General features: G+C 50.1%; 1 protein-coding gene across 1 annotated transcript; it reads right to left on the bottom strand.

Annotated features, from left to right (window-relative positions):
- Positions 1–2,402: 2,402 nt before the first annotated feature.
- Positions 2,403–6,872, bottom strand: LOC100759756 (keratin, type I cytoskeletal 19). Its single transcript, XM_027428173.2, has 6 exons — positions 6,435–6,872; positions 3,833–3,915; positions 3,467–3,623; positions 3,014–3,175; positions 2,783–2,908; positions 2,403–2,657 (listed from the first exon to the last, which is right to left on the bottom strand). The coding sequence occupies exons 1-6, from the start codon at positions 6,861–6,863 to the stop codon at positions 2,403–2,405; spliced, it is 1,212 nt and encodes a 403-aa protein (XP_027283974.1). The 5' UTR covers positions 6,864–6,872.
- Positions 6,873–12,473: the final 5,601 nt, after the last annotated feature.

Genomic DNA, 12,473 nt, shown 5'->3' with positions numbered 1-12,473 from the left:
CCTGCCCCCTAGATCAGTTCCAGGGATAGAGTGCACAACCACTGGCCTTAGAGTCCCACCATCCCGTTTATTACCAGGCATGTGGCTCTATGCAATGATTTGGCCTCTTTCAGAGCTTCCATCTATGCCAAGAAAATGAGAACAACTCCATGCACAGGCAGAACTGATGCGTAGACGGAGCAAGGCAGGTGATGGGGAAAGTGCTACAAACTGGAGTAGCCATGATGGAACGACCCAGCTCTGCTGTCTCCGAGCCCGGAACAGCAAAGCCCTTCCACCCTGAACACACAAAGAAAGGCTTCATCCCACACCCCAACCTGTATCCTCCTGTGTTGGTGACCCAGTCACCTGCCACACCTGTGTGGGCCCACACCCCGCCCCACAGTCACATTCCAGGGGGCCCTGGGTCAGAGAGAGGGTTTCTGCTGTGACAAGGGAGCCTTTCACAGACAGGGACAAGGATCTCCGAGCAATCTGAGGCTGAGGTGCGGCCTGGCCTCTGCCACCAGCTCCGAACCCTCTGGGGAATTTAAGTGATGGAAGGAGATTGAGGGTGTTGTAAGGCAGAGGAGGAGGCCACAAAGGTGGGCAGAAAAGAGGAGAGCAGGGCTCTGGGACCACACTTTAATAATCAGCCTTATGATTTGGAGCAAGCTAAGGTACAGAGACCCAGCCACAAGGAAAAGAAAGAAATAGCGCCTTCTTTAGGCTTAGCAGGAATTGTGACTCAGGGCAACCAGCATTCTGTGTGCTTCCCTAATGGACCTCAGATGGGCTACTGAGTAAGATAAGGGTCCTTCACTTGTCCCCTCCCTCACAAGCCCCTGCCAGTTGTTGTGAGAGCCAGCACCCAGCAGCCAAGGCCTTGTTTTATGGGTCCTTTGTTTACCTTGAATTCGCCTCAGCTCTTGGCAGCTGAACTGTAAACGGCAGGGTCACCATACCTACCCAGGGGCAGAGATGAACCAGGAAGCTGCAGTTTTGTTCCTTTGTGAGCTCAGGGCAGGCTCCAGACAAGCCAGGTTGGGGACCCAGGTGGGAGGTCTAGGTCATAGCCCAGACCCATTCCAGGCTCTGGGGCCCAGGTAGGAGCTGGTGGGTGTTAAGGGACTTATCTGCATAACGAATGTGTTGGTGCCTGCACACTGGCATACTCCAACAAGGACACCCTCTCCAAGCTTGCTTTAAACAGGATATCTAAACCCCAAAGCCCCAGTGTGGGTTAAATAATGTATCAGGACAAACGCCTCAGGAGATACCCATCCTGAGATGTCACATGGAACAAGGCTAGGAGAAATGATGTCAACTCTAAGAGACCACCTGAGTCACAGTGGCTAAGAACAGGACTGCCCTGATTGTGTTGTAGAGTTGCGTGTGGCCTCAACCAGGGGTTTAACGGCTCTGAACTCATTCCCTGCTGATAAAAATGCAGCTCATCCCACCTCTGGGGTTGTTTCTATTAATGGCACATAGTAGGTGTTCAAACTGCATTCATTCCATATACACATACCAACCCGAGGGAGTAGAGTACAAAGGAAACTAAGTCTGAGCCTAGTTCAAAGCCCACTTCTGAGGGTGGAATGACTGCTCTGGCAACAGAGCCACTTACTGCACAAGCATAAGGACCTGAGTTCGAATGCCAGAACCCACAGGAAAAGCTGGGGGGGGGACCACAGGGTGATTTTGGGGGTGAAGGCAAGTGCCACCGAGCCTGACAACCTGAGTTAGGTCCCTAGAATACATGTGGGTGGAAGGAGAGAAGTGACTTCTAAAAGATGTCTTCTAACCTTCACATCCACACAGCAGCATGCTTGTGTATACACGCCTACACACGCTAAGTAAATAAATAAATATAAAAAGAAAAAAGCCAGGTGTAGCATTGCACATCTGCATTCTCAACATGAGAGAGTGATTACAGAAGACACCTAATGTTGACCTCTGGCCTCTACACACACACACACACACACACACACACACACACACACACACACACACACACGAACGCACGCATGCACACCTCACTTTTGCCATGTATTAGAACAGTTACATATGCAACCACCCACTGGACCTCGATAAGCCCCGCTTTAGCTCTCTTAAATGGAGACAAGATAGTTGTAAAGAACAGGTTAGACAAATGACCTGTACAAATGGGAATTGCCATCACAGCAGTGTGTTCTTGTCCCCACTCTCTATCCTGGGACAGGATGGGCATGGCTCAAATAAAAAAAGGGGCTAAGACATGACCCATCACTCCATGGGCTGAAATAAGCAAAGCATCATTCTTCCCCTGGAGAATAGTTTTATTGGCAAGTCAAGGAAAGAGCTGGAGTAAATGTATTACGCCAGTTATGCCCCTCCCCAGGGAAGTCTCACTGGCAACAGGGCTGGAGCCCAGGGTCAGCTCAGATGGCCTTAGGGGTAGGCAGGTTGTTATAGTGGGCTTCCTGGCCCTCAAGCAAGCTGCGGTAAGTGGCGATCTCCTGCTCCAGCCTCGACTTGATGTCCATGAGCTGCTGATACTCCTGGTTCTGGCGCTCAGTGTCAGCACGCACATTGCTCAGCTGGGCTTCGATGCTGCTGATCACAGCCTGGATCTGTGACAACTGGGCTGAGTAGCGGGCCTCTGTCTCTGCCAGCGTGCCTTCCAGGGCGGCTTTCTGATGGGAGGGAAAGGGGACATGACTCAGCAGGGGCAGGTTCCTGAAGGCAGGCACAGCCACCAGCCGAGCTACCTGAGGTTGAAAGGGCACAAGTGTGCAGCCCATAGGGTGGAGACACATACCATGCTGAGCTGGGACTGTAGCTCAATCTCAAGGCCCTGGAGGGTTCGTCGGAGGTCGGTGACTTCTGTCTTTGTTACCTGGAGCTGCTCAGTGTGGACAGCGACCTCCTTGTTCAGCTCCTCGCTCTGTAGCAAGATAATTAAAGAAGAAAATAAGCAACAATGTGGAGGGGGGGAGGTCAGGGTCTATCTCCTCGCCACCTCCACAGGGTACCAACACCCTTTGCATACCCGAGTGATGAACAAGGCTTCAGCATCCTTCCGGTTCTTCTCGGCCATGACCTCATACTGACTTCTCATGTCACTCAGGATCTTGGCTAGGTCCATGCCTGGAGCAGAATCCACCTCCACGCTGACCTGGCCACCCACCTGGCTCCTCAGGGCACTAATTTCCTGCAGAGACACCACAGAAGTGGGCATGTCAAGACCTAAGCAAGTTGGATCTGGACCAGGTCACTCCCCCAGGCCCTGAGCCAAAGAGGGCTTGTTTGGAGGTTCAGGTCTAGGAGCCAGCAATGGAGAGTAGATGTGACGGTCACCATGCCCTGCCAGGACTATGAGAGGTATGGTCACAAGCCAGGGCCATACTGATGATGTAAGAAATGAGGTCATGGTCAGTGAGCCTGAGACAATAGTTTCCCTCAGTTCTGGGACACGGTGGACAGAAGGCCCTGCTTGACCTACCTCCTCATGGTTCTTCTTCAGGTAGGCCAGCTCCTCCTTCAGGTTCTCGATCTGCATCTCCAGGTCGGTCCTGGCCAGGGTCAGCTCGTCCAGCACCCGACGCAGGCCATTGATGTCGGCCTCCACGCTCAGACGCAAGGCCTGCTCTGTCTCAAACCTTTCCAAGGAAATAGCTGCAGTCAAGCTAGTGCTGGCTCTGTGTCTGCCAACTTCCCCAGAATTTAGGAGTATGGGGGGGTTGCTTCAATCCAGCTCTAGTGGAGAAGAGCAGAGTCTAGCCCCCACTGCACTGAGCACTGTAAATGCCTGGGATTGCTCCCAGCCCATTGCCTTGACTTCTGAAGGCCCCAAAGCAGTGATACTTACTTGGTTCGGAAGTCATCTGCAGCCAGGCGGGCATTGTCAATCTGTAGGACAATCTTGGAGTTTTCAATGGTGGCACCAAGAATCTGGAAGGGAAGAGGCCGGCAGTTGGCATGAGTTTGACAAACCGGTATTACCTATCCACTTTCTTCCCAGAGAAGGAGAGAGAAATGAATGAATAGTCCCACTCCCTGGATTCTACCCACCAGCCTGTTCTCTGGGAGGCTCTGGAATGGGTCCACAGACCCAGAGAACACACTGTACAAGAGGTTGGGTGAAGGGAGTCAGGCAAAGAGGCAAGTCCAGAAGGACATGTCTAAGAACTGTGCAGGTAAAACTCGAGTGGTCTGAAAAGTCTATAAACCTGAGGCAGGGAGGCATTAAGAATCACTTATCCTGCTGGGTGGTATGGTGCATGACTTTAATCCCAGTGCTTGGGAGGCAGGTGGATCTCTGAGTTTGAAGCCAGCCTGGTCTACAAAGTGAGTTCCAGGACAGCCAGGGCTACACAGAGGAACCCTGTCTCGAAAAACCAAAAAAAAAAAAAGAAGAAGAAGAAGAAGAAGAAGAAGAAGAAGAAGAAGAAGAAGAAGAAGAAGAAGAAGAAGAAAATCACTTATCCCAGTCTATATCCTACACTCAAAGCACATTCTGCCTTCCAGGGGGTGGGGTGGTGGTGGAGGTATCTCTCATTGATCATCTACAATGTGCCAGGCACCTTGGGTACCTTACCCTTCAGAGTCACTCAGTCTCACTTCCATGTTGGTACCACCCCTGTACAGAATTGGATATCCTGAGATTCCCCAGTCTGAAGACTCCCTGATCTGAGGGGTTCATTCAAATCGTCCACTGATTTAAAAACCTGGGCTCAGTGTTTTCAAAGATTAGGTAACGACCACTCATTGAATCACCAGTTAGTCATTTGCATGATTTTGTTGTTGTTTGTTTTGTTTTGTTTTGTTTGACTTGGTTTCCTCTGGTTTGACTTTTCCAGACAGAATCTCCATATGTAACTAGCTGGCATTAACCTCATCATCCTCCTGCCTCAGTTTCCTAATGCTAGGATTATAGGCGTAAGTCACCACACACAGCTAACATCGGGGCTGGGGAGGGATGGTATTGGAGGAAACAGAGCAGAATATAAAATTCAGAGGAGACCATTCACAACAGGGCAAGAAATGCTTCTAGAATGTCTGCTGAAAGTGTGTGGGAGGGCAAATGGGACAAGACGGAGGAAGAGGGTGCTGCCTAGGATTCCAGCCATCTGTCACCGAGTTAAAAAGCACTACTCTCACAAAGAATAAGTTAAAAAAGAAAGTTTAAAAAAAAAACTCAGAAAAGCACTCCACTCGCTGTTTGACTGGCATCTGTAACGTCTGTGCCTAACACCATGCTGGGTTCACACAGCACTGGAAAACGCGCTAAAGAACTACATGTTGGGAAAACTAGTGTGGGGAGCTGTTAAATGCCTCCCTGGTCTCTGGTATATTTCTTCAGGACTCGGCTCTTCCCTGGAAGGGAAGACCACGCCCATCCAACAGGCCTGCGGATCAGACAGACCTGAGGGTTGCCTTCTCCGTACCTGGTACTCCAAGAGAGAGGTCCACATAAGTAGGGGCCATCATCTCTTCCTCTCATTTGCTAAAATATTTTTTAATTATTCTTTTCTCACTTTTTTTATGTTAGGGTTTTTTGTTTTGGGCTTTTGGTTGGAAGGAGGGTGTAGAGAGAGACTCATGTAGGTAGCCCTGACTAGCCTCAGGTTAAACGAGCATGACCATGAATCCAGCCTTTAGCCCAGTGGTTCTCAACCTGTGGATTGCGACCCCTTTGGGGTCGGCGGACTCTTTTACAAGGGGTGCCTAAGACCATCAGAAAACACAGATATTTACGATAAGTTAGTTATGAAGTAGCAACGAAAATAATTTTATGGTTGGGGTCACCACAACATGAGGAACTGTATTAAATAAAAGGTCGCAGCATTAGGAAGCTTGAGAACCGCTGCTATAGCCTCTACTTCCCTGGCGCTGGGATTACAGGCCTGAGCTACCATGCCTGACAAAAATTTTTGAGATAGGGTTTTGCTCTGGGGGGGAGGAGGGAGGAGCAGCTCTTACATTCTTCGAATAGCTCCTTGTGAGCCTGGGTGGTCCCCTGGGCTGGAGAGGAGTGGGAAGAGGGCCGATGTGAAGAAAACCAGACACCCACTACCCCAGAAAAGAATGCTGAAAACTCCCGGAAGAGGGTGGCTGGCTCAGGCGAACCAAGAGTCCCACAGCACCCAGCTGAGGCGATGGCTCAGCGTCTCCATCTCTAGGCAGCCCTCGGCTGTGTCGCATTGCTCTCTCTGGATATCCCGGACCCTCTCTCTCCAAGCGCGTCCCCGCAGTCTTGAAGGCCCCACCCACTTACCTGCCCGTCTTGGTTTCTTCCACCCTGCCTCCACTCGAGTTCCAGGGTCCAGCCCAGACTTTCTGCCCCACCCTGCGGGTTCTCCCAAGAAGTTGTAACGGGTTTGCCCGCCCGCGGGCTGGGTTTCCACCACCTCCCCGCCCTGCCTCCCAACCCCAGCAAGTGCACCTCCCAGGGCCCCGCCGCTGCCCACCTTGTCGCGCAAGTCCTCGATAGTCTTGTAGTAGTGGCTGTAATCGCGAGAGGGTCCGGGCCCCTGCTTCTGGTACCAGTCGCGAATCTTCACCTCCAGCTCGCCATTAGCCTGCTCCAGGGCGCGCACCTTGTCCAAGTAGGAGGCGAGGCGATCGTTGAGGTTCTGCATGGTGAGCTTCTCATTGCCAGCCAGCAGCCCATCGGACACAGGCAGGGTCCCACCAAAACTTCCGCCGTAGCCTCCGCCATAGCTTCCAGAGGACGAGGACACGATGCGGGTGGAGGACACGGACACACCGCGACCGCCTGAACCCCCGTGGATGCTGGGTGCGCGGAAAACACCCCCTGACCCAAAGCGCACCGAGCCGCCGCCTAAACCCCCGAAGGAAGAGACGGCTGAGGACTGGCGATAGCTATAGGAAGTCATGGTGAGCAGGAAGACGGGAGTGAAGCGACAGGGGACACAGGCCTGAGAGCAACTGACCGCAAGAGGAGTGGCAAGGCCCTCACCTGGGGCTTTTTATGCCCCAGGCGGGAGGGGAATGGAGATATTGCAGGGGCGGGAATTTCCAAGCTCCTGAGTGCAAATATGGGCGATCTCCCCATTGGTCAGTTCCTGGCGACTCTGCCCCTGCCTCTCCCCTCCAAGGAGCCAGAGGCCCCAGTCCTCCCCAGAGCTGCCCCACCCCAGGCCACTCCAAAGCTACTGCCAAAACAGCACGTCCCTGTTCTGGCTCTTCAGCCCCCCACTATACGGGCTTAGACCACTGACTTACACAATGACAGTATCACCCTGGCCCTTTAAAACCTCCTAGAATTTGACACCCTCAGGAGTCACACCCCTTTGAGCTCCCACTCTGAGACCACTCTGAGAGTGCCCCCTTTGCAATTATGTTAATAAATCCCTTCCTCCTGTGATCATACACACACACACACACACACACACACACACACACACACACACACCAGATTTCTAAACACCGCTAGAAATAACAGCTTCTCATAATCCCCTGGTCGAAGAGACCACCCCAACTCCCCATTAGTTCCTTCTTGACAAAGACAACTTCCTGTTCCTTGACTGTCTGAGAGAAAGTTGCCCCACCCTGCTATAGCCATACAAGGCCCTGTGACAATAGATACAGCTGCAGGAAACACTGGGCCACCAATGTGCTTCTTCACAGTACTCTGGGTGCTTAATCCTAACCTCAAACATGGCTGATCCAGCTCAGAAACTCAGCCCTCAGCCCCACAGGGGCATCTCCACCCTCCCAGTGTCAAGATGCACTTAACAAGACCTCTATTGAGTTTCTTCAATATTCCCGGGATGAGGACTCTGAGCCTGGCAGTGGCTGATCACTTGCCCATAAGGCATTTGGCACCTGCCACCCAGAGACAGAAATGGAATGGAACCGGCCCTCCTTGAGCAGTCCTAAAGAGGGTTAGAGTGTGTTACAATGGTGCAGCCTGAATCCAGTGGTCCTAGGACAACTTCTAGAACAGAGGTGAAGGAGTGACTAAAATCAGCAACACCAAGAGGACCATTCCAGAATGGAAGGAGCCCTTCTGCATACCCAGGCCCCAGTGTGACAATTCCAGATCTCTCTGGATCTCTTCCTTGGGCCAGGCAGGCCCTCTGATACATACTGTGGGACACTTGAACAGCTTCAAATCCAAGTTCCTGCCCATTCCATCTCACTAGTCCTTGGTAGTGTCCCCATGGTACCGTCTAGTTTTGTCAGAGCTGTCTCTGTCTCGGGACAGCGATCCTATACCTCCTGAAAGGGGGCCTAGGGAGGAGGGCCAGCCACTCCCTATCTCCAAGCCTCAGTTTCCCCCTGTGAAATGAATAAAGAGTGTTCCAAGTCAGCTCTCTTTTCTTCATTGTATCAGCTGATCTTCTACGACTAAATGAAGAATTGTTCCTCTAAAACCCAGCACACTGTGTTCTAGCCACTGTCTTCTCCAGGAAGAAGGCAGCTACAGTACTTACAAACACACACACACACACACACACACACACACACACACGCACGCACGCACATGCACGCACACGTGCACGCGCACGCACACACGACCCTACCATGACCATGAGTGACTAATTAAGGAATCAGTGTAAAAGGACTCTAAGGAGACCCCCAGACCAGTCAGGAAAAGGGTGTGGCTGAATCTTCATAAAGATTTTAGTGGCTAGGGTTATCGAGCCACTGTGAGTCATTCCTTATCTGGCCCTGAGGAGGAGGCCTGCTCCCTGGGGGAGGTGAAGGAAGAGATTGGCCAGATAGTTACTAAATTCTAAGCCCCAGCAGCACCTCTGGTATTCCAGCCTGACTGAGGGGTCTCGGGAAGGGACTTTGTATCCAGAAACAAAGACTAGGAGGGACAACAGTGCCAGGAAGATCACTGTGTTCTCAGCTCCCTTGGCTTCAAAAGAGGTTTCTGTCCACTCCTGCCAGGGTGACATTACCCTGGGCGCAATCTTACAAAGCCTTTTCAGACCTCTTTGGAGCCTACAACAGCCCAAAGAAAACAAGATTCTCTGCCCATTTAAAGATAAGGAAATCACTCCACTAGAGGCAGTTACTTTGCCAGAGATGCACAGCCAAGATGTCCAGATTCCAACCTCTTGACCCCAGCCCCACTCAACCTGGGATTCTGAGTGTGAAAGGCTCTGCGCACCCTTCTAAGAATGTGCAGCCCACAAATAACTCTATGGCATCAACAATCAGCCCCAAACTGGCCTGGGATCCTGGTCCCTGAAGGCCCAGCTAGAGAAAAGACCATGCCCCCCCTCTCTGGTCTCAACAGTGTCCAACCCAGAGCTAAGCGGCTTCCGAAAGACTTAATGAGGGTGCCTGGCAAACAGCACTCCAATAGCTTCGTTATTATTACTTTATCATATAACGTTATTGTTATTAAATAGTATGTGGTTGTCATAATTATAATTACTAGTGTTATTGTCTAACTCTGTTTAATAGACCATTGGCTCTTTTTCCCAGTGACTCTTAGCAATTGCCCCCAAATGGCATGAAAGGCTGATCCAATCCAAGAGTGCTCAGAGAAGTAAGGTAAGGTGTCTTAGGTCACGTGCATACTGAAGAGTGCTGAGATCACCTCCTAAGTCCTGGCTATCGGAATGAGACCCTACATCTCCATCTGGACATAGTCTAGGAGTTTCTTTGGCTTAGCAAAGACTTCTTTGTCTCCCAGGAGAACTTCGAATGGTAGGAAACTTTCCTAATCCCTGAGAAGACAGAGAGGTGTGGGGTTGCTGGGAGTGAGAGCATGATGATGACAGTGGCAGCATGGTGACAAAATAATAATGAAGGTGATAAGGTGACAGCTCATGATTGAGTACTGACTTCAATCAAATTGAGGATTTCAACCTAGATCTTCAATCAAGCAAATCCCATCTAACATGGACTGGAGATAACCCAATAGAGACTTTCCCTGTGCTAACATTTTTTTCCACAGGTCCCCACAAGGCTACCATCGTCCCATTTGAGCAGGAAGTAACTTAGAAGATGCTATGCCCCCATTCCCCATTATTGTTTATTAGGGTACTGTAAGGCTAGTTAGGAATAACTTTCTTATTGTTTAGAGTTGGGATTGGAAGGAGGTGTTCAAGTTAGACATCCTTTCCACATGACTTTAGAGCTTAGACAGAATAGACATAGTTAGGATGTGCAATAGCAGATTATTGTATCTTCTTGTATTTCACCTTTGTGATTTTTAATTTTGGATGTTTTATACTATTAAGTTTTAATCCTCTTTTAGACTAAAAGGGGAATTGTAGGGAGACACTGTAGCCCCGCCTCCTAGTAGCCCAGACAGGTGTGCCGGGACACGCCTGTGAGGGCGTGGTGAGGGGAAGTCTAAGGTGACTTGGGAACGGTTCTTAAGGCACCGGGCACACGTGGACACCCTCTTCTCCCTTCTCCTCTCTCTGGCCTGGCTGCCTTGCTGCCCCTGGTACGCTCTGGCTTGCGCTTGGCTGTTGTTTATCTGAATAAAGAAATCTTAGCCTTACGGACTGCGGATTGATCTCTTCAGACCATTGCCAACCTCTACTGTCCGGGGCCATTCTGCATGAAATTGCATGCATTTCCTCAAATAATCTGGTAAATTTTATATTCTTGTCCCTATTTTATAGTCAAGAAAACTGGGGCTCAAAAGGCTAGCAACTGAACCAAAGTCCCATGGATAAGAGGTGAACCTAGGCTTCAAGCACAGATCTTTAAGCCCCTGGAGCCACAGTCCCAGCCATGATTTCACTGGACAGAGGTCAAGGTGCTTTCCTCCACTGGCCTGGAGAAAGACTTGTCCAGTTGAGGAGGTCATAGTGCCACCCATGATGGTCCTTACTTGTCTTCTCTGCTTATGTACAGTCATTTGGTAAGTCACTGGACCATTGGAGCATAGTTCCTCCTCCAAGTTCAGCCTAGCAGAAGGGATAGATTCGTGCTGTAGAGGAAAATTTCACAAACTCGGTGCAGAATAAGTTAGCCTGTTACCTCAGGGACCATCTTCTTCCCCAAGGACCATCAACACTGAGCACTCAGGGTCCTTCTCACCCTGCCATTCACTGGAAATGCACCAAACCCCTTCATCCACACCAGGCATATTGCTAGGTTCTGAGATAGGTGTAAACGCAAGCTTTTCCTGTCACTAAGCACCTGCTTTGACGAAATGGTGGCCCACACCCGTGATACTAGCACTTGAGAGACTGAGACAGGCAGATTGCTGTGTCTGAAGTCAACCTGGTTATAGTGAGATTTGTCTCTCAAACAAGGGGGGGAGAAAAAGGGAAAGAGTATATCTAACGTTAGCCCTTTTCTAAAGCCATGGAGAGACCAGAGGGTTACCTAAAGAGAGGAAGGGGCTGCAGAAAATGTAAGATCTTCTCAAAAACGGAAGGTGTAGTAGGCGAGACTCCAAGACCTAAGGTGTAGGAAGAGAAAAGAGGAGCAAACCCAGAGGAGGTGGGGAATCCAGGGCACCAAATCTCTGGAAGTTTCTATAAGCAGCACCAGGCCCCCCACTTAAACCCCATCCCCCAATGAAAGAAGCCGAGTGACCCCCTCTCTCCAGTCCAGGAAAATGTGCAAGGTTCACTTTTCCCCAGTCAGTGATGAATGCAAAGGGGTGGTTGCTTGCTTTCTTGCTTGCTTGCTTGCTTGCTTGCTTGGTTTTCTGTTTTGAAGACAGGATCTCATGTAGCCCAGGCTGGCCTCTACCTCATTGTGTAGCCACAGATGATCTTGAACTTCTGATCCTGTTGCCTCTATTTTCCAGGTACTGAGATGTCAGGTGGGTTGAAGAGATGGTTCAGCCATTCAAGGTTAGGCTCACAACCAGACGTATAAGAGATTTCAGGCATACACCATTATACTTGGTTTATGCAGTGCTGGAAACCTAATACAGGGCCTGGTACACCTTAAGCAATTGTTCTAGCAACTGAGCCACATCCCCCCAGTCAAAAATTGCAAAATTCCTTCTCATCAAGTGTTGGGAAGGCTGCAGGGAGATGAGATGACAGTCATTTGGCAGGTAACTTCTCAGGGCCTTCCATTTTAAAAACTCCCACGAGCCACCTGGTTGACTCTTCTTATTTGCTCCCAGAGAATGCCTGCAATGTATTCAGGAAAACACACAAAAGGGAGGGTCTTTGAAGCCTGGTTGCAATAGTGAAAAGACAGAAATAATTGCAAGTGAGCAGACAGCTAACTACGTAACATCTAGGGAGGAACAAAGGCAAAAATCAAATAGAATGAGTAATGTCAACATACAGCAACTCAGAAAACCCTAAGAATGAGTTGCTGGGTATAATAAAAGCAGTGGGAGGCCATGACACATACTATGATAAATGTCCCTTGGCGTATGGTTGAAAGATGGCTTTTTTTCTGCAGGTGCATATGAATACAGATGTAAGCACATCAATCAGAAAAGTACAGACCAGCTGGAGAGATTGCTTCGGGGAGACGCTGATTGGAGGGCAGAAGCTGAAATCAGTCTGTGTGGTTTTCATCTTTGCAAGAAT

Source organism: Cricetulus griseus, chromosome 7 (assembly GCF_003668045.3).
Source record: "Cricetulus griseus strain 17A/GY chromosome 7, alternate assembly CriGri-PICRH-1.0, whole genome shotgun sequence".
Classification (NCBI taxonomy): Eukaryota; Metazoa; Chordata; class Mammalia; order Rodentia; family Cricetidae; genus Cricetulus; species Cricetulus griseus.
The sequence above is the reverse complement of the archived record's forward strand: the minus strand, read 5'-3'. Positions and strand labels throughout refer to the sequence as shown.